The sequence below is a fragment of the Akebia trifoliata genome, chromosome 3, assembly GCF_017979445.1.
Source record: "Akebia trifoliata isolate Shusen 1 chromosome 3, ASM1797944v1, whole genome shotgun sequence".
NCBI lineage: Eukaryota > Viridiplantae > Streptophyta > Magnoliopsida > Ranunculales > Lardizabalaceae > Akebia > Akebia trifoliata.
The window spans coordinates 45,747,223-45,770,433 of NC_141377.1; the positions used below are offsets into that span (position 1 = coordinate 45,747,223).

The 23,211-nt window shown below is 35.3% G+C and overlaps 2 protein-coding genes across 2 annotated transcripts; one reads left to right on the top strand and one right to left on the bottom strand.

The window, feature by feature from the left end:
* Positions 1–670: 670 nt before the first annotated feature.
* On the top strand, positions 671–7,380 carry LOC147407345 (uncharacterized). Its single transcript, XM_086435865.1, has 4 exons — positions 671–1,154; positions 6,525–6,632; positions 6,737–6,855; positions 6,955–7,380. Exons 2-4 carry the CDS (start codon positions 6,542–6,544, stop codon positions 7,186–7,188), a joined length of 444 nt encoding a protein of 147 aa, XP_086291991.1. The 5' UTR covers positions 671–1,154; positions 6,525–6,541; the 3' UTR covers positions 7,189–7,380.
* Positions 7,381–8,443: 1,063 nt separating this feature from the next.
* On the bottom strand, positions 8,444–21,500 carry EMB2219 (Mitochondrial transcription termination factor family protein). Its single transcript, XM_086435863.1, has 6 exons — positions 20,662–21,500; positions 19,180–19,585; positions 18,790–19,005; positions 18,280–18,387; positions 10,373–10,647; positions 8,444–8,860 (listed from the first exon to the last, which is right to left on the bottom strand). Exons 1-6 carry the CDS (start codon positions 21,387–21,389, stop codon positions 8,536–8,538), a joined length of 2,058 nt encoding a protein of 685 aa, XP_086291989.1. The 5' UTR covers positions 21,390–21,500; the 3' UTR covers positions 8,444–8,535.
* Between the last annotated feature and the right edge of the window lie 1,711 nt (positions 21,501–23,211).

Below are 23,211 nucleotides of genomic sequence, written 5' to 3' on the forward strand. Positions count from 1 at the left end.
CTCAATTTTGCTGCATTATGATATTTCGATTATACGTATTAGTAACGAAAGACATGGCTCTAAGCGTAATTGTAGACCCCAAATCTTATGGGTCTTTGATGATGACTATGCTTTTTAATTACTTTCTTGCTTCAACATTCTTGAACAAGCATGAGTTCTTGATAGGTTGACGGCATGACTGGCATATGGGGTCTCTTATGTGACCGCTGATCCAGGGTTGTGATAATAAAAATGCTTCGTTCTTAATACCCACAGATTGCTAAGAGTTGGAGGGTTATGATCATGGTTTTAAATTTTGTACCATTTCAGAATGTTCAGCCAAACTCAAGAAAATATTTAAAAATCTCTCTTAATGTGTGGATGGAGATCATTTTGATTTTTCTCTTTACCAAGGCAATATCTTGAAACAAGATTTTAAATTTTGTTCTAGTCATTCACTTAGGTTTTTAAGATTCTTCATATCTTGGGGTTTCTTTGGATTGATTTTTCTAAGTGTTTCTGACTCTAAAGAGTCAGAGGCATTCACTTTATCGTTTGGACATTTAATGTTTTAAAAAGATAATTTTTTATTATTTAGACATTCAATATTTTAAAAGAGTAATTTTTGAAAAGAGTCAAAATAATACTTTTACGCTCTGTTTGGTTTGGATTTAGAGAGAGAAGGGAAGAGAAACTCATTTCTTTTTGCGGAGAGAGCTTGTTCCTTAAAAAAAAAATTTCGTGCGATTCCAATATTAAACCCAATTTTTATCGGTTTTTTTTACCCTATCCGTACGAACACAAATAGATCGAAGAGACTCCATCTTCTCACACGCGAAACAGAGGGGAGACTCTCGTTCGACAGAACCCTCGATAGAGTCCTCGAGAGTAATCTCTCTCCCTCCGACGGTGTCTTCTCCCTCGGGCGACTACGGTGGCTAGTTCTCCATCAACGTAAACCCTCAACGGAACCTTCTCGTTCGACAGAACCCTCGATAGAGCCTTCGAGAGTGATCTCTCTCCCTCCGACAGGTCTTCTCCCTCGGGCGACTACGGTAGCTAGTGGTCCATCAACGGAAACCTTCAAGGAACCTCGAGAACCCTCAACAGTGGCGAGATCTCTCTGATCTTTGATACCCTAGACAGAACCCTCGACTGAACCTCGACAGAGAGAGGTAACCCTCGTCTGAACTTTCTTTTTGTAAGAGTTCTTTTTCTTATCTTTTTGTTTTTTTATTTCCTCTTTGAAATTCTCTATCACTTCCCTTCAAATCTGTTTTGTAAAAAGTTGAAAGATCTTGAATTCTATCTGTTCTTCAATTAATTGAGTCCAATTTTGTATCTATCAATTGGGTATTTCTTCTATAACTGATTCTCTAACCATTCTTGAACAGTTTTAAGGATTTGTGTTTTATAGTTTTTGGTTTGGGGTTTAGCTTGGAATCAGATTCATTGATCTGGTTTCTTTGATTTCCAATCCCTTCTTGTTGATGGAAATCTCCCTATTTCTGCTACGTAATGCATGCAGATAGCTCAATGAGCATTTAGGGTTTGTTTTGTTTTCTTGTAAAGTGTTTTTTTTTTTAATATTTTGAGTTGTAGTTCATTACTTGCATGTTTGAGCTGGTATGTTATGTAACTAATTAGAGTGGTTGAACATTGCTTGCTCATGGATGAGATTGAATTTACTTATTTATTTATTTATTTAATTTTTGGTTGAGTTGAGTCAATCTGAAGTCTCCTTTGGGAATTTCAGCAAGGGTTTTGGTTTTAAAGCTGAAATGCAAACATCTATTTTGAGTGATTTGAATCTTGGCTATTTAACATTTTGTAGATGAGATACCCACTTTTTAGTTCTAAATGATACTCACACTGTGCCTTGTAATTTGCCTGAGTGAGTACGTTTTTATTTTCATGAGACACATACCATGCATTTCTAGCACTGTTTGTGTTTGCATGTTATGCATTGTACACAAGAAAGTAACTGAAGCTCGTGAACATTCATTTGGTATTGTACTAAACAAAAGGCTTTTGTTTAGGGAATTTTATTTTTTATTTTTTTAATCCTAACCGTGGGATTGATGGGTTTTTGAAGATGAGGTTGCCGAGGACAATGGGTAGATTAAATTTTTTTGTTTTTTTTGTTTTCAAATCCCAACTCGGTTTCTGTTTAGATTATACCAGATCTATAAAATTTAATCCAAATCCAATCCAAAAATCCAAATTCTAAATCCAAATCCTGTTTTTTCAGTTCAGATTGGCTCGAATATCTGATTTTTATGGTATATTGTCAGCCTTACATTGTAAAACCAATTTGGTAGGTAGGTACCATTGAACAAAACTTTCTCATGTGAATGAACGAACGCCTTCGACTCAATTGGAAGTGTTAAGGAAAGAAAAACAAGTAAGTTCAAAACTTAAAACCTTCATTAAAATCTTTCAAGATGTAAAGAAGAAGAAGAAATTTAGAAATGATTATGTGCCTTTAGGGGTGTGCAATAACTAATAGTGATTTATTAGGTGCGTGCAAAGGTATATTTTAAAGTTAAGACGGGTACCTAAGCAAGTGGGGTGAAATAAGCCATTTCGGTGTGTGCAAATAGACCCACTGTTATTAGATAGATAACAAATTATTGACCTCATAATAGATCTAAACCATTCATCAAACCTGTTCACATTCACTGCATGGATCCATGATTGTACAACACTAGAAGTTTTCTCTATTCATTTTCCATTGCCAACAAAAAACGCTTTGGTGAATTCTGCCCATTTCCCTTGTGCATTCAAACAAAGATATACTCCATTCTCTTGAAAAAAAAAATTCATTTTCTTAAACATTAATTTCTCAAGAAAAAAAAAATCATGAAAATATTTCCCCAACAAACCAATTGACACTAAAAGATAAAAGAAAACAACATAAGTCACGAAGGCAAACATATTTTACATGATTTATACACACTTACTACATCCATGAGTCATTGGAATTGATCGACATCATCGAAACAATTATTGCATGCCCTTACAATGGCAACTTAAACAAGTAAGATGGGAGGTCTGAGCATGTGTAAATGCTATAACCCGTGTATACAACAATAACACATACCCCTTACAATCCGTAGGTATACAACAATTTTCTTTATGGTTGTACCCATTGTCCTCGACAACCTCATCTTCAAAAACCCATTCACCCCAAAACCCATCAATCCCACGGTTAGGATTAAAAAAAATAAAAAAATAAAAATCTCTAAATTAACCCATTAAAAGGTTTTTTTCTTTCTTGCAATTATAATTTCTATTGTAGTTTGTTTATTGATATGACGATCATATGTATATTTTGTTTATGAATGTTTTCTTTTAATTTTACATATGTTGGTGTGATTATTACATATGATTTTATATATGATACAAGTTTTATTATATGATAGCTATCATGTTTTTATACAGGTTTTATTTCATATTTCCAATATTTAGGGGAGGTTTTGTCGAATTTAAAAAAAAATAAAAATAAGTATATTTTGAGTTTAAAATGATGTTATAATGTTTTTATTTAATAAAAACAGTAACAGGTACTTTTTTTGAGCATAAGTTGTTGAGTTATAATGTTAAAAATAGTAATTATTACATATAAGGGCATTTTGGTCATTTTAACAGAGTCCAGAATAGTTTCCAAACACAAAACTCTATGAGAAGTACTTCTGGCAGTGCTTCTCAAATCCTGCATCCAAACGTACAACACGTATTCAGTTACTTCAGACAACCTTCAAAAAATACTTTTGGGAGTACTTATGTTTTAAGTATTTCTGGCTTATGTATCCACATAGGCCCTTAGATTTTATAACAAAACCAATCAAAGTGTTTCTCATCCTTTTTCATCACTAAGATTACGTTGCCGATCATCAATATCCGACTAACCACCGTCGATTAAGATGGCCAATCAACGATCTATAGGTACATCTCAATCTTTGATTTCTTTCATTTCCTGCCTAGCTCACTTAAGAAAACAAGGGTTAGGTGGCCTTGATGTTGAAGCCACAAAGATAGGTCCGGTTACTACTACAGGCGAAAAAGAAAAAGACTCTCTCTCTCTCTCTCTCTCTCAGGTAAGTCTTATCCTTTGTTATGTTAGCAACAAAATTGTGAATTAGGGTTAGGGTTTTCTAATTGTGAATTAAGGTTAGGGTTTTCAAAGCGGAGCAAGCATTTTCAATGTCGAACATGAATCAAAAGTGGTTAAAACTGGTCTAAATTAGTTTCTTTCTTTATCTTTTCATGCTCTTTTTATATGTGTGTGTTCTGCTTGGGTTCTTGACTATCTAGGGTTTTGATTAATAAATTTATTATTTTCCAGATTGTATTTCAAGGGCATTAATTTGGTTTATGGTTTACTTGTGTGTCTATTCCAATTGCAAGTCTCTAAAGGAACTTATTATTAAAATTATTATTTTTAAAAGTATAATATATTGAAAAGGAGGGAAAACAAGATACAAGGAGGCCAGAAAGCCTCATAAAGAGCAACAAAGAAAAGGAAAACTACAGCATCCGTGATTACAAACAGAATTCCATCTAAAAACAAAATCATCAAAAGTAATCCCCACGAATTCTATGTTCTGCTTGGACCAAAGGTATAAAAGGCCCAAGATCTCCAAGAAACGTGCATGAGAGCTACTAGTCTTACTGTTGAGCACCCTATTATTTCTCTCGTTCCAAACCCCCCAAGCAATAGTCGATGGAAGCATAGCCCACAGGAGCCGTTTTCTGGTGTGGAAAGCATTACTGGTCCACTCATTTAACAACGAGGAGAACTTATGAGGAGAGACCCAATTAATACAAAATAAATCAAGGAAAGTTGATCAAATAATATATAAAAAGGAGCAATGAATTAAAATATGATCAACAAATTCCCCTAACCTCATACAAAGGGGGCAACAATTGGGAGTGATCTAACCCCAAGAAATCAATTTTTTTTTTTTCCCATAAGACTGCGACCGGATAATTTAGAATTCAAGTCTTTGAATCAGGAGGAGAGGGTGTGGTTGGGAAGGAACTTATTATTAACCTAATTTGAACCAACATAAAGCTGTTTTATTTTATTTTATTTTTTTTTTATAAATATAAGCTAACAAATCCAAATCAATCCCTCCCAACGTGGTTCAAACTGATTCAACATCCATATTGGCCTTATAATTTAGATATCAAAATTAATCAGTTTTCCTGCTAAAACTTGTTTAATAGATGTTACCTTAACAAATCTTACCTTTATATTAAATAATAAAAATTAAAATTCTTTAAAATATCCCAAAAAAAAAAAAAAAAAATTCGATTAGATCCAACTGGCTAAGCCTAGAGTTGTGAAGATCTTGTGAAAATAATAGTAACTAATGATGAATTATGGCCATTTGTAATGTTATTTACCGTGCTTTAGTCATCGCTTGTGTTTCGTTCAAATTATTTTGTGGTGCTATAAATTTGTACTACAAGTGATAATTGGCCGTAACAATCAATATAATAGTGTTGTAACGGCCTTACAACTGTTATTATTTGTTTAAGTTGGTTATGCATTTTATGTTAAAAATTTTAAGTTGATGCTCTGAAATTAAATAATTCAAAAATCAAGATAATATGTTTTTTTTTTTTGTTGAAGAAAGTCATTATATAAAAGTATAATACTTGTTATTCTTGGAAATGTTATGTGAATGAGTATTTTATTGTTAAATAATAGCCATTAGTTGGGGAAAAAGAAAGAGAAAGAGGATGTTATAGAATAAGGTGTTATATTATGTATAACATAGCCCTGTGTGGTCATTACCATAATAACGAGCTAACTTAAATCATATCATCACCACCAGGATCATCCTTATCCACAAAATTTGGGGTTGGCTAAATGAATCTTATTCCTCCATTGCATTTTGTTTAAATTTGTGACTTCTGTTGTTGCAAGTGTGCTCTCTTAAGTCATATTCACTCTCACTACCTTGATCCACGTTGTTTTGGGTCTTTCTTTTACTATTTTGGAATCTTAAACATGTACTCCTCTTCTAATTGGGTTTTACTTGGCTTTTATTGCACATAACAAAATCATTTCAATTGACTTTCTATTAGTTTATTGCCTATTGAGGCTACTACCATAATTTCACAATGTGTTCATTTCAGATTTTATATTTCTTATTCTTTCCACTAATCTTCTCAACATCTTCAGCTTTGCTATACTTGAGTATTAGATTTATCTTAGGAGTTAGGATTAGAATATGTAGTTAGGGTATAGTTATACGGTTGTGTAACTGCTCCATGTAATCTTTATCTATTTAATAGAATCTCAGCAGAGATGTAAATTATCTGGGAATTTGAATTCATCACATATTCTTCATGCTACACTCTGTATATTAACATTTTGCTTGTTGATCACCATAGCGTAGTGTCGGTCTTATGACTGTTTTATAAAACATCTTAAATTGTGTCTCAGCCTGCCAAATTTTCTGAGTTGAAAGTGTACATGTTTTAACAAGATTCTCCTAACACAATCTCTCTCCAAATTGGATTCTTTCCAGGTTTTTTTAATCTGTTGATGAACATGATGAATATTGTCACAAAGCTATGCAGAGGAGTGAATCTCAGAGAACTTGTTACAAATGTTCCTGTGTACAGTGGTCTTAGTGGTAAAATCCCTATTGCTATGTTGGGTTATTGTTTGTGGGATTTTACTATGGTTTTAAATACTGGTGGTTCAATGGTGCTTGACCTTACAGAAATTTGAATGCAGCTGAAGGAGGATTGAGCCTGGTGATCAGGCGTTGGGCCACAAAAAAGACAGCAGGATCCACAAAGAACGGTCGAGACTCAAAACCAAAGAATTTGGGAGTGAAGAAATTCGGTGGCGAGGTAGGTTTATCTTTTGGTATTAACGGGTCTTCCACTTAACTTATCCATCCTTTCTACTTGACCTTTAATATTCAGTGTCAATTACAATTTACCATGCAGAGAGTGATACCTGGAAACATCATAGTTCGGCAACGCGGCACCCGTTTCCATCCAGGCAACTATGTTGGAATAGGGAAGGATCACACCCTCTATGCTTTGAAAGAAGGTTGCGTAAAATTTGAGCGGCACAAGCTGAGTGGCCGCAAGTGGGTGCACATTGAGCCCAAGGATGGCCATGTGCTTCACCCTGTCTATGTTAACACAGCTGACCCTAAACTTGAGAAGTGTACTTAGTTCTCATTGCCCAGTTTGACACTTAAGAGTTGGACATTAGATACAATTCTTGTGAGCTGAGCTAAAAACTAGTTCTGGAATTGTGGGTATTATTAACTTTTGTAGAGATGTTGAATCAGTCTCTCAGGATTTCCCAGTGTTTTTATTGCTGGATTTTGAAGATAATAAAACATAATTAAAGGTTTTTGTTTCCTTTTTCTCCCTTTATTTTATACCGTATTTTTTTTAATCAATTGACAGGTAAATAAAGCTTCAAAACTCAAGTATTATGGTTTTTTTATATTATAAGCAACTCATGTATTTTGAATTAGCTGCCTTGATAAGAACAATTCTATCCCTACTGTTTATTGAATACAGGAAGGAGAGTATCTAGCTCTCATTTGAAAGAAGGATCTGTAAATAGTTTAGTTTACAGGGATTTTAATGGTTTTCTTCTTTTTCATTGCATACTGAAGAATCACTCCTGGGTTTAGAGTCTTTTAGAGTGTCTCTCTTACCGAGTAGAGCACGGAACAGGTGCAATGACGGGAGCACCGAGCTAAAAAATTCTTAGCTTGTAAAGGTTTGGGAGTGGGAGCACTACCCCTAGCTGTGGGATTCGCTTGCTAAGGTGGCTTGATATGCATCCCTTCTTGAATGCTAGACCACTCATGTATTAATTAGCGTGAAGTGCTTTTTTTTCCTCAATAATACTGGGTTTCCCACGCCCTTTTGAGATGGGACTACTCCCTACCGTCACAACCTCACGGAAGTTTCCTAATGCGTAATAATAGGGTAAAGTTTGGAGACCAAGTCTTACTTCTCCAATGTCGTGAAAGCCAACTTAAAGTGGAACGAAAAATGGTTAGTACGATGATTGGATTTATTTTTGTATGAACTACTCTGCTCAAGGCAGAAGACATGAAGTTCATATCTAATTCATGAAGTAGTTGCTAAGGCATGCGAACTGTGAAGGAAAGAAAGCCAGGCCAGGAATCTTTTTATGGTACTTAATAGTGAGGACTTATAAATACAGTCAACTTGATGCGATCGAAGCAAAGAGGTGTAAGATTTGGGTAATTAAGTCTTCATGCTGTTAAAGAACAATGGCTTGTTATTTGTCAGAAGGAAGCTTCGAAAGTTTTCCAGCCCGACTCAGTTTCAGCTTGGTTTGAACTTGAAGATGTTTGCAAAGGGGGGCTTCTAGTGATCTACTAATTTGGTGAAACGAGGCCACTAATTTTCATAGTTGATGTCAATTTATAAAGATAGCTCATTCGTCATGATACTCGTGGCATTTTAATACATAAATATTCAAAATTACAAGCATTTGCTTTACAGAATGGGACCATGAGCTCAAAACTTAATTTACTCCCTATGAGGGTCAGTATTATCATGTATGCTCTCTAACAAGGGAGATTCTAACAAAGATGGGGACCCTTGGAAATTCTCTTCTGTTAAATGATCAATTTGAGACCTCTCTATGGAATTACTAGTTACTTGAGAATCAGGAGGTTGATCATTCATAAGACCGGATTCAAATCTTCTGCGCCTTTCAACTGCAGCCTCTACCCTCCGATCAAATTCTTCATCAGAGCTTGCCAACATATACCGCAGTTTAAAATTTACCCGGTTTTCAACCAGAACCTTGTGCCTTGGAATAATTCTACCTTCAAGGGAATAGCTGAAAAATCTGCAAATATTTTCCTTCTGATCAGCCTCAAAATAAACAAGTAACCGACACACACGAGAGAGAGAGAGAGAGAGAGAGAGAGAGAGAGAGAGAGAGAGAGAGAGAGAGAGAGAGAGAGAGAGAGAGATGCGGTGGGTTCCATGTGGGGATCATGTTCGGCAATCCAACAATACATGATGTTGTCCTCGCCATAATGATCATCATAGTCATCAAAAATCAGATCATTTTGATGCATTTGAAAAACTCACCAAAGTAATGGTGTAATTGAATGGTCCAAATATTTCAAATTCAGGTCAACTGTTTATCAGGTTGAGAATGTAGAGACTCACTCCAAGGCATGACAAGTCTCTACAGTTTAGACAAAAAAACTGCACATTTGAACTGTCCAACAAGATATCCATTTATTATATCTTTCTTACAAATTTCCCCAAACTCTTTTTTTTTTTTTTTTTTTTTCTGAAATATAAATTTCTCCCAACTCCCATGTATAAAAGAGATGAAAATTCGTCACTTGGGGTTATCTTACACGACATAGATGAGATGCTTGTCACAAAGGGTCCACATGTTTACCACCTAATCTACTCCCCCGCCATAGGCAAAAAGAACCGTACTTCTCACACATGGGAAAGAAGCATGTTTCATAATCACCAATGTTGTTAAATAGCATATGCGACCATGTGCGACCAACACATGTTGTTCACATATCACACATTGCATATGCGGTGGTATAAGCTGCAAGAAAAAAAAAAAAATGCCATCACATATTGGTAGATAGCATAATTTGGGATATGCAACTGTAGCATATGCGATTTTCACTTTGAAAATAGCATACGCGAATATGCGACCGCATTTGACAACACTGATCATCACCACCACCAGATCCATCGTCAATGTCTTCTTCCATGCCTATTTGGGTTCAATAATATTGAATTGAGTTTCAACACTCTCATAAGTTTTCAAATATTAATGTAATTTAAAACAAGATAAATGCTGGCTACAAAATATATTATTTAAACCCACCTCAATCTTGGTCCTCTTGCTTAATCTTTATGAGCCCTAACCCAAAAGAAAACCCACTTTTCAAATAACAGAAGATTTGGCTTTGGAGTGGAATGGTAGAACAGGATTCCTTTAGCCGACCCCATATCTTTGAAAAAACACTTTGTTGTTGTATTGATTCAGTTGGATGGTTGGCTTTTGTTGCCATGTAGCCCCCATGAACCATAAACATCAATGCAACCAGCATTCTAACACAATGCAGGTGCCTTATGATAAGATATACAATTTAATATTTGTAGGCAACACATTAGAAAAGGGCCTTCCCACCGCGTGAAGTTCAAACCTTGCTAGAGAGAGAGAGTGGGGGAGGTGAGCAGATGCAAGCAGCTTCTTTTTTCCCCCAAGTCTTACCCAATAGTGTAAAATGTTTGAACTCAATTAAGTTCAAGCAGAAGAATAAAGATTACTCCCAATTGTCAAACATGTGAAAAGAAAGATCTGGGAGATGTTTACCTGGGGAACTCAATGAGATCCCTCAATGGGCAGACCATGGTTCTTCGCAAGTAACGGTACTTGGGACGCAGAACATCCTGACTGTATCTCAGCAACATAGGAAAATCCGCGATCATCTCACCCACGAGTCTAAGAGAGATGCCCAAAGATAGAAAGTACTTAACATTAACGTCCAGCTTATGTACGATGTGGCACCCCAAAAGCTCTGGCCCCAAAGCTATCACCTTCCCAATGTCCCTCTGGGAGACTCCAGCTTTTGTCATCAAGAAAATGACCTATTTAATATAAGCCGTTAGGGATAAGTTAGAACATGAGAAGCAATAGATACTAATCTGCTAGATGCAAGGTACAGGATACAGTGTCTCAAGTAGTTATCAATTGTTGGGAACCATCTAGATATCTAATGATGCAAAAAAATCCACATTAGCCTACCGATTTCAGCACATGGACACAAAGAACTAGGGAAGATCACTGATAAAAGAATAACTGTGGTACGGAAATTATACGCAGTCAGCTATTAAATAACCACACAAGACTCATCTTTCATACTACAAGACATTCGTAATAGCCCTACTCTTAAAATCTAACTAAGACTAATTTATTCTTTTCAGTTATTATATTGTTCCAGGTCAATGTGGAGGCAGTTCCAATCCTTGTAGTTATATATAGTACCGTTGTTAATTGGTGTCTCCTTATCTTTTTTGGGATTATCACCATGGAGTCTTCTAGTGATTACTCTTTCTTTTGTTGAATTAGATGCATATAATGAGATTCAATTCATGATTGATAATTTAATAAAATAACCTTACAGAGGCTTGTCTTTTCTTCTTTTTTTTGATAGGGTAATATAGGCCTAACTATATTAATTACCTTTGTTTGATAACATATACGTGATGGATCCAAAACTCTTACACCATAATGGTAATCAATAAGTTTCTAGCCAGAGCTATTCATTGCTATGATGATGCCACCCACGAGTGTTGTTTCTTAAAGAAAGAGAAGGCAGAAAACACATTCGTGTAAAATAAATGGAGACAGAGACCAGTCCACATCCAAGAGAACAATTCGTATCCAATATACGTGGTCTTAATTTTTTCGGTGTGTGGGTGTTTTCCAAGATCTATGCAGGCCTTAATGCACTCTTGGTTACAATGGGGGTGTGGTTGCTCTTTGTCCAAGAGAATCCTATGGAGATTAACACCGTTTGCTATTTGTTAGGGTAGAATTTTTGAAGGAGCTTAGGGGTACTTTTAGAAGAATTATAGAAAAGTAATTCTCAAGTCTAATAATGAGAACTTGGCAGATATATATATATTATCTAAAGAGTGAATGGACATAAATGTCCTTATATAGAAAAAAACTACTATTTTCCTATTTCCAATACTTCCTCTCAAGCTGGGGCAAATATATCAATTAAGCCTAACTTGACAAGATGAGACTTGGTAACAGAAGGACCAACAGACTTTGTAAGCATATCAGCAAATTGTTTTGAAGAGGATACAAAGACTGTCTGAAGAGCACCAGATCGAACTTTCTCCTTGAGAAAGTGAACATCAAACTCTATATGTTTGGTTCTTCTGTGAAGAACTGAGTTAGAAACAAGCATGATGGCATACTTGTTATCACAAAACAAAGTAGAAGAACCAGAAACCGAAAAACCTAACTTCATCAACAAGGATCTAAGCCAAATAAGCTCACAACCGTCAAGAGCCATGGTACGATATTCAGCTTCAGTAAAGGATCAAGAAACCACACTCTGTTTCTTACTTTTCCACGAGAGTAAGTTACCACCATGGAAAGTACAAAAACCAGAGGTAGATCTCCTATCTGTAAGAGAGCCAGCATAATCAACATCAGTGAAGCACGACAAATGTGATTGAGTAGTGGAAGAGTAGAAAAGCCCAAGACCAGGGCGAGACTTCAAGTACCGAAGAATACGATAAACAACATCAAGATGAGAGATGCGCGGGGCATGCGTGAACTGACTGACCACACTAACCACGAAGGTCAAATTTGATCTCATGTTAGATAAATGAGGTGGTTTACGAGTCTCTGACAAGAAGAATGATCAGATAATAGATCACCCGCTTCGACATGGAAGCGATGATTCTAATCCATAGGAGAGGAAGTAGGACAACAACTAAGCATACTAATATCCTAAAGAAGATTCAATGTGTATTTGCGCTGAGATAGAGAAATACCACAACGAAAATGGGTCACTTGTATCCTCCAGAAGTACTTGAGGGATCCAAATTAGGGGTGTCAATGAGTCAGTTCCGGTTCCGATTTTAAAATAAGTGGAACCAGAACCGAAACCATCAAAAATCACAGGTACCCGTTGTTTCCGATTCTCAAGAATCGATGAGAAAAATTATTTCAACATCATTACAAAAAAAATTCCTTCTAAAAACTAACATATTATTTGTAAAGTATCAACTTAATAATAATTTGTTCCACTAAAATAATGATTTAATGACTTTTATTTTCAAATATTAAAATTTATTTCCTTTACAAGTAAGAAATTTAAAAAGAGATGACTTATGTTAAGCCCAAATATTTAGTTTATATGAAATTTGAAAACTTTATATCATATATGTTAATTTTAAAATATACGATTACCTTAAATCGTGTATAATGTAAAAATAAATGACAAAATAAGTCGGTTCCGGGTACCCATCAGATAGAACCTAATGGTTCCGGTTCCTATCGTTCGGTAGACCCGACTCTAATCGGTTCCAATAAAAAGGGGACCAAAAGTGGGGTTTTCAGTTCGATTTCAGATAAATGGGTACTAATTGACACCCCTAATCCAAGTCCTTAACCTCAAAAGTTCGACCCAATAATATCTTTACCCTATCAATCCACTATGTATCATCTCCTGTTACTATAATATCATTCACATAAACCAAAACAATGGTGCAACGGCCATCCACTCCTCGACGAACAAAATAAGTATGATCTGAGTGGCATATGAAAAATCCCATAGATAAAAACGTTGAAACCAAACTCGCGGAGATTGCTTCAAGCCATATAGAGATTTGAGCAAACAACATACTTTCCCAGAATACTCCCCATGAAGATGAAATCCAAGAGGAGTGTAGTGTTTAGAAAAAAAAAAAAAAAAAAAAAAAAAATGTTGACTAAGTCAACTAAGGTTGACTCAAGTCAAGTCAACTATGATTGACTCAAGTCAAGTCAAGTCAATTATTGTTGACTAGTCAAACAACTTTGACTAAGTCAAATTAACTAAGATATTTGTAAGAAATTCTAAAAGAATTAGAATTTTGTAATATCTAGATATTTAAAATATCTAGATATTTTTAAAAAAAATATCAAATAGAGATATTAGCTGATTTTTTAATTGTTGTTTCATTTTCTTTACACAAAGACAAGAAGAGAAAAGTAAGAAGAAAAGAAGGAAGAGAAAGAAAGAAAGAAGAGAAAGAAAAGAAGGAAAGGAAAAGAAATAAGGTAGGCCCTTACAACTATTTATAATGGTTTTAGTAAAATATATGTATGTATATATATATATGTATATTGCTGATTTTCTAGTTGTAAAAATTGGATTTGTGTTGTTTTAAAAATAATTTTGATTAGAAATTTTAAAGTTAAAATTGTTTTGTAAATTTTTAACAATATGCATATTATTTATACATATTTATATTATTGTTTTTATGATTTTAAAGCATGCTGGTATATGGTATTTTGTTTAAAATGAATTATTACATGTTGTAATTGATTTATACATGTTTATACGTAATTATATATACTAAAAACAAAATACAGCAACTATGAAAGTTGCTATTTTTGTATTAAATTGACACCATGATTGTTGGATAGAATATAAAAAAAAAAATGGTTGCTTTATACGTACGTTATACGTGTTTATACGTACGTTATACGTATTTATACGTATTGAAAATAAAATACAGCAGCTTTAAAGTTGCTGTTTTTTATATAATATATTACTATGTTTACTTTAGTTTCATGCTTAAAAATATTTGTTAATTTATACGTATTTTATAAGTACTTAATACGTATTTTATACGTATTTTGTACTTGTCAAAAAGAAAATACAGCAACTATATAAGTTGCTGTTTTTTTTTTTACACAATACATATTTTGTTCACATTGTTATAAACATACATGATTTTTGAATAAGTTAAACTGGTGGACAGTTTACTTTAATCATTTTAGTGATGGATTTCCAAGAAATGTTTCTAATTAAAAGTTGGGTAGAAAAGTAATTTATTAAAATGAATATGAGAACGAGTTCTCAATTGAATGTCGTGCTTTTAAAATACCCAGTTAGTGAGATGCTTCGGCGTATGCCGTATAAGACACGAAAAGGAGAGAAAATATGAAGTGATGCTTCAGTCATAGACTGTGTAAGACACGAATGAGTGAAATGCTTCGACTAAGGGTTGTGTAAGACACGAAAGAAAGAAAAAGAAAAGAGAGATAAGACTGTACATTTAAGAGTGGACTGGGTATTTAAAACACGTGTATGTTTTATTTTTCATTACATTTTGAAAAGAAAATAAATACTTATATGTAGTATTTTAGTGATTTATTAAAGAGATTGTGAAAACCTATAAAGAATAACATGTTGTGATATTTCCGGAATGACGTGTTATTCTAGGATAACAGTTGCGTTGTTTGAGTTCTTATGTATTATGGGATGCATAAGAACACAACATCACAACAGGAATCCGGGAGTTTCTTTTCTATCTTTAATAGAGAACAAGATGTAGATAGTTGTATGATTGATAGAGAATATCGAGGATCACATGCACGCCAGATTGGCATAGATGAAGATGGCTAGTTAATGATCATTAATAGTCTAGAGTAGTCAAGAAAGAATGACCTACTTGATTTGGCCCGTTTCTTAAGGCCTTGGTCAACGGCCAACCTGAGCCGGAAAACAGTTACCCAAATTGTGGCAGAGGCTGGCCATAGAATCAGGAACTAACGGTGGGGTTCCACACTGGTGAAGTATTGGAATAATCGTATTTTGACTGAGATGTTCACATCAGTCGTGACCCTCAACTCTCTATTATAGTACTCTATTATTTGATGTTATATTATGAACAATTGTTTTCTTCAGATTTTTAAGTGTTTTAATTTCCTACTAAGTTTTATGACATCGGAGTTCAATTATTTTTAATTGTGTTGAATATTAAATATGCATGATTTATGAATTCTTAGAATGTTTAAACTGCATATAGGATGCTGTTATTTAGAATTGTAAGATTCCCCTATTGGGTAACTCCCCTGTTACTCACCCCTACGACATCAAATTTCAGGCGCACCTGGTTTAGGTGATCCTTCCGAGGAGGCTCAGTGCCAGGGCCTTATAGATGATCAGTCCAAGCTTCCAGGAGTGGAGCATGGGTATTACTAGTTATAAGTCTTAAACTAGAGTTAGGTTTAAGTCTTTAGCTATCGTTTTTGGTTATGTAATTATGAACACTAAAGTATGTCATTACTGTTTTATGTATATATGACAAGTGTTTCTGATGTTTGAGGATACGTGTCTGTTCTGTTGAGCAATGATCAGGTATGACATATAGTTATATTATTTGCCATTTACGTTTATGAATTGATTATCATGATATGGGTTTTATATCATGCCTCGGGATTCAACTTGGGAATCATGAGGATTCGGGTTGAGTTTTTGGGGCGTGACAAGGAGGGTCCATATAGATAATCTCAATCGGATCACCATTCAGAAAAGCATTCTTCACATCAAGCTGGTGAAGAGGTCAGGAATGACAAAAAGCTAAAGAGATAAGAGGCGGACAGTAGAAAATTTAGCTACTGGGGCAAATGTCCAAAATCCTTGCCTGAGTGAAGGTTAACCACAAAGATAAGACAGTCTCATGATACATGAACATAGTGTAGATGAGCTGCTCCATGGAGTTAAAAAGCCATCCAAGAATGATGCAGTTATCGATCTCCCATTGCTCAATTTTGGGATCAGTAAGGGATGACTTATTAATGGTGTCCGAAAGTCATCCAAATTTTCCTCTACTACCTAAATAAAGCTGAACAAATCGAGACCATGACTGAAAATTTCGACCATCTAATAAAGCATTGGTGATTCTTTAGGATGAGAAATTTGCTCCAAGAATGGTGTTGGAGTCCTTGGTTTCTTGATGCGATGTCATTGCTTACTACGAACAAGAAGGGAGAAACTTTTGTTTAAAGGGAGATCTCTTATACTCTCAATCAAAGAAAGAATAAACCACGAGGTACCAAACACACCCCCAAAATAACAATAGTACAAGTAGCTACTAAAAAGCTGATCCTAGGCATTCAAACCTAGTTTATTGTTGTCATAGGTCCCCAAAGAAAGCAGTGATGTTGTCGCAAGCCCCCAAATAGAACCAGTTTTGCTGTCGCAAACCACCAAACCTGGCCTACTGCTATCGTAGGGCTTCAGAGAACCCCATATTAATTTTGCAAGTATCCACACAACAATTTGTTGTTGTTGTTGTAAGCCACCGGAATTGACTGTTGTTGTCGTAAGGCTTCACATAGCCCCCAAAACTCTTCTAATTGAAGTCATAGGTCTCCCAGAAACCTCATGTTGTTGTCGTATGTACCCAAACAGGGCTAGTTGTTGTCGTATGACCCCAAACAAGGTTGGTTGTTGTCATGGATGCTAATACAACAAGCTGCAACTATCATAGGTCATTAAATATGGCAATCTGTTGTTGTTGTGGGTCAATAACACCTCCTAGGTGATTTCTCCTGTCACGGATCCAAAGGGAATCTGCTAAGGTGTTGTTGCACTTACTTACACAGCACACTATGGCTATCGTAAGTCACAGAAAGAATCCTATCAAATAGTAGTGAAGGTAAGAGAAAGAATCCTATTGAAGGGCACAAAGAATGACAACATGTGAAAGAACCCCAGAAAAAAATTATCGCAACATGCGATAAAGGATGTATGAATCAAAGATAAAAAGCCCCCGAAGGGGAGACTTTCTAAAGAAGCTGCGGCTAGGTTAGTAAGTCTCAAGATCTAGGGATTTTGAAAAATGAGGAAAAGAGAAGAGAGCAAAGGAGATGAGAAGAAACTTCAAGGTCCCAAAGGAAATTTAAGAGGAGAAACCAAGGAGAGAATGGGACGTCCTCTAGAAGGCTTTGATACCAAGAAGAATTATAGAAAAGTAATTCTCAAGCCTTATAATGAGAGTTTGGCAAATATATATATTATCTAAAGAGTGAATGGACATAAATGCCCTTACATAGAATAAAACAAGAAAAGAACTATTTCCCTATTTCCAATACTTTTTTTGAAGACTTTTGAGGGAAGATGGGATTGGGATTGTAATCTTGTAATTATGTAATCGGGGATTGGGATGGTTGTGTTTTTTTCCTTCTTTTCTCTCTTTATTGTGTTGGTCATCTCGACCAATCCTCTTCTTTCTCTTATTAATACATTCTACTTCTCAAAAAAAAAAAAAAAAACTAAATATTTGTGTCTTGGTGATCCAAACTCAAAAAAGGTCAACCAACAGAGTCCAACAACCTTGTTATTTATTCGGTGATATTAACAATGTTAATAACACAAATAAGGTCAAGAAACTAGCTGATCAACTGAGAACTAGTAGAGTTGACGTCAAGTTCAGAGTATTGATCCAAACTCCATTTTTATAAATTGCCATGAGCTAATCACTAATTTCAGTATTTACACATTTGGCTAGCCTTTCATTTAATCCCTCACTTAAAAACAGGAAACTGAGTTCTGTCCAATTTCCTAGTAAAAGTTTTTAGCTTTTAACACCTATAAAATCCAAACTATATATTCGTAAGACAAGATATGTTGTTGAAACTTGAAAGAACCAACACTACATGAAGTGATATGGAAAAGAACAAGAAGAAAAAAGAGAACAAACCACTGGGCGGATTTTCTTGTAGAGGCTATACGTTAACAAAGGTGGGAACTTGACTAGCATACGACCAATGGCATCTTCCCGGATGCCTATGTCCTGCAAAAAACGCACCTTCACAATTGAAACGAAAAGTTAGTACATCGATAATATAACTGTAAAACTTGCATCAGTAGAGTCATCAGATAAAACTTTTAAACTTTTTACTATTGAAGACCCATGATTTTACGTGTAGGTGTGTGAAAAATCACTTCATAGCTCTATTGGAATTCAGACTTGACAGGTTGTTATATTGTGGTGAGGTTCAGTCTTGAACAGACCTTTCCTTCACAATAAAATATGCACAGAAAATTCTGCGGCTTAGAAAAGAATATATATATATATATATATAGTTAGAGAAAGGAATTTAGGACTGGAGGCAATCTGGATTAGCTTAAAATTAACAAGGTGATAAGTCTATTATTAATGTCCAATTAATAAATAAGTTATAAAACCAGATAAAGATCAGCTCCGTACCTTTGGCGCAATGGTCGTCTCTAGATCAACACAAAATATCATTGGTTTCAATGTAAGTATTCTTCTCATACCATCACGACGAACCCCAAGATAATACAGATACTTCACAAGAGGCTTCCATCTTTCCTCTATGCTACAACCCATCAGTTGTGGCTTAAATGCTAGTAATTGCCCAACATCTTCATTGCTTAGACCAAACTCCTTAAGGTATGTAACCTGAATTAACACCAATTATTTCCCTAGAGGATTATAGAAATGCTAAGGTGACTAACTTAAAACACATCCCAATTAAACATAGCTCTTCATTTACATCTCAAAGATAGAAAAGTCAATTAAGTACAAGTCACCATGCATTAAGCATTGATTAAGAGCCAAGAATAAGTAAAATACCTTACAATTCATCTCTTCTAGAGAGAAGTATCCAAGTGCCTTGGGATAATCGAAAACCATCGTGCCGAAGTCCTTCTCGTTCACACCCATATCCAAGTAGAAACTCACACGAGATTTCACTTCTTCCACATTGTATGACAAAATTTGCGGACACCGGCTAACGACATACCCCATCCAGACCCTCCTAACTCCATTGCTCACGAGACACTCAATTATCTCATCCAATTCTTCGGTATTCCGGTCCAAGACACCTTCAGCCTTTACAAGCACAACACCAAGAAATTCCCCTTTCACATAAATCTTTTTCAACCACTCAACCGACCGCCTTATCAACTCAAGATTTCCACACGACATGCATATGAGCTTTCCAATTTGAGAATAAGTAAATGCATTGTGTTTCAACCACCTAAAAAGAAATAATCGATCAAAGTTAAAATAGTATGAAATAATAACAACCAAGTGTTAATGATCCTTTTTCCCTTGGGTTATGTATGCTTGCATAGGAAAAGCGGCAGTAATATCCAATTTGCAGGAATATGGATAGTTGCGTATTTTCACAAGCAAATCATTCTCTGAAAAAATTATTTTCCTTGGGGGTCTGATTCTATCTCTGTTCGATACGACAGGGAGCTGTTGAAAACGCGGCGAACTTATAATTTTCATTATCTTAATCATCTTTTCTGATATAGGGTTTCCTCTCATCAGGCTCAAGTAGTTACACCAAATAAAGATAAAGAAAAGGGGTTCTCACTTTGTAATTTTGTTTTAGAAAACCCCAAAAAGTTCCCAGGAGATATAGGAATAGGCAAGATCGAGATTTCTGTTCTATATTTTTTATATTTGAATTATTCTATATCTATAGAATATATAAGAAGGGAACATGAAATTCTGTAAATGTAAAAAAAAAAAAAAGGGAGAAGAATTCTTTTTATGGTAAAAAATTCACTAATCTCAGTTATTTCGCAAGAAGAAAAAGAAAAAAAGAAGGGTTCTGTTGAATTTCAAGTATTCAATTTCACTCATTATTCGTTATTTATGGGTCTATTTGTTGCATTCACTTACAACAAGAAAGAACCACCAGCGTTTGGTGCAGCACCTGCATTTTGGTGCACTCTTCTTCCTTTCCTTGGTCTTTCGTTCCTGGCGGGAAAATATCCTCCTATCCAACCACCTCAAAAAATGATTTTTAGTTTTTCTCTCTCAAACACCTCTCAGATCCCCCCAAACAACTCTCTTTTGTAATATTTTCCTTTGTGCAATCAAAATGCCAACAAACAATTTCCAAGGAATTGACTCAAGACCATTTTCTACAAAATTTATACATTTAAGAAAACATTTTCCCTGCAATCAGAAAATGTTAGGTCGACTGAAGTGAACCGATCATGTTCTCCATTAACGTTTGTACAATAGAAGCTTTAATTGCCAACATATAGACTATAATTAGGGATTTAATATTTCTACAAAAAGGCAAAGAAGGATTACCGAATAAGAGGGACGACATTGGTATTCTGTATGAAAGTCTTGGCCCGAGAATTGAAGGTCAAGTGTGAGAATTCGGGTAAGCGCTTCATTGCTGCAGCTTCGATCATAATGTGGTCGATAAAATCAGGCAACCGAGAGACCAAATTGGTTGAATAAGTGATGCTGAACTTGGCACCTCTCATGGATTCCTTGAAAATCTCTGATGTAACCTTACGTCGTATTTCAAGAGCTTGTTTTAGCATCTTATCGTTGTCGATATCTGCAATTCTTCCATGGAAGAGTCGATGAAGAGGCGGAGGAGGAGGAGACGAATCTGTAGAATTTACAGTATCGGATTGCAAGTAGATTGAGCCTGGAAATTGAGGGGTTCTTCTTCTAACAAGAGACAACTCCAATAACTTTACTTTCTCGTTTTCGAATTCTTCTTGTTGTTCAGGAACTGATTCTGGTTCTTGTTGTTGTTGGGAGAGGCGATGGAGGAGGAGAGCCGTAGATTTGGCGTTGTGTTTGCGGAGGACTTTTTCATTGTTTACTTCGATCTCACCGTTGATTTGCTGGTGATTGTGGGCGGAGGACGAGATGGAGGGCTTAGAGTGTCTTCTGGTTTTGGTAGTGAAGTGGAGAATTTTTGTTGTTGTTGTTGTTAGTGCATTGGGATTGGTGTGGAGGCAGCTGGAGCCATGGATAGACGGACGTAGATGCTGTTGGTGCAGTGGAGAAAACAACATCCGGTGCAGGAGTCAGGAGATAACAAAGAGACTCAAGTTTGAAGGTGATGAAGTAGGAAGGAACTGCCACTACTTCTATTGTTGAGAATTGAGATTTGGGACTGTGAGCGGTTACAGAGTATACATTGTGGGCTATTGGCCCACTAATACCGCCGGCCCAAAATAGAAAGGTTAAGACCTTGATCGTGAACCAATAAAGGTGGGATCGCATTAAATCTGGATCCGGTTAGGGCCTAATAATACTCGATCCATGGTTTTTAAACTTGGTATCGCGTCTCATCTTGTTCAGCTCCGATACCGAGTAGTCTCGAACGAGTTTTCCGATACGTTTGAGACGTCTCATGAGATAACTCAAAAAATATAACGTGAGACATAAAACTGGTCAAAAAAATTTCTTTGTGAGTTGGTCTCATTCAGCTCTGATACCGAGTTAACTCGAATGATACGTCTCAGTCTCGGACGAGTTTAAAAACCATGACTCGATCTGGCCTAACAATAATGCTCAATCTTGCCTATTAGTATATTTTATATTTATATATTACCAGTCAACAATTGCATGAAATTATATTTAAAATATTTACTATTATAATGAGAGAAGGCGAAGTAGAAGTGGTTCAATACCAAAATTTAAGTGGTCATAAATGCCCTCATTTTTAAATTTAAATTTAAATTTAATAATCAGGGTCATTTGGGTTAAAAATCAAGAAAATTGCAACATGATGCAAAAACGTATATTTTTTACTACTTAATCTTCAAATATTCTTTAATTGATATTTTAAATTACAAATAAGCCCTTTTGATACATGTGTGTTTGCACATGCCACCTTTTCGTATGTTATAAATAAAAAGTTTACTTTCGTATCTAATCATTTTTTCAATTAGAAAATAGATTTGAAACCATTTCCTTACTAACATAATAAGATTTTGAGCCTTACTAAGTGTGAAGGGGGTAAAATTAGTATCTCATTGAGACCTTACACATGTCACGTTGAGGACAGGAATTGGTGACTAGAAAAAAAAAAAAAAAGATTACAAAAGATAAGTGGTAAATAGAATAAGTCAATGATTCAGCTCTACCTATCAGGAGGGTAGGGCATGGATCAAAGTCTGCCTTGATTAGCAGGACAAACCAAATTAAAATATTCACATGATTTTTTGCTTCGCTTGTCAAGCTCCAAAATTCTAGGAAAAAGCCCAAGACTCCTAGAATATAATAGGAAGGGTTCTATTTTCAGAGTAAGATCCCTATGATTGTGGGATCAAATCTCGAATAAAAAGGTAACCCTGATCTTGAGGGATAGAATATATAATAGTGTAAAGATCCAAGGGGAAGGGACTCTTTTTTCGGACCTCTGGAGATTAAAAGAAAAAATGATAACATCTTTTCTAGAATTCTAACTTGATCGTCGAAAAATTATTGGCAGGTACCACTTCGGTGATAATAGGATCAAGAAGCACCTTTGGAGCAATAGAGTAAATTGAGGTAAGCCTAAATCTGCATCCATACTAAGGGTCATTTTGCTAAAATGGATTACCACATTAGATATTCAACATCACAACCCTCTAAGTTTCATCCAAAAACTCATATCCAAAGAGAAAAAATAATTTCTTTGAACTAGATCCAAGGTTTTGAAAATGGATGGCTACTGAACTTCCACAATGGTGAAAATTAACTTTTTTTTGAAAAAATTAATAATTTCGTCATCTATAACCCTAAAGCATCGAGTCATGCTTTTAGATACCAAGAGGTGAGGCCAAAGAATCAAGGTAAGGGTGAAATCCTTACTAACTTAGTAAGGCTAGGGGGACCCAAAACAGATCG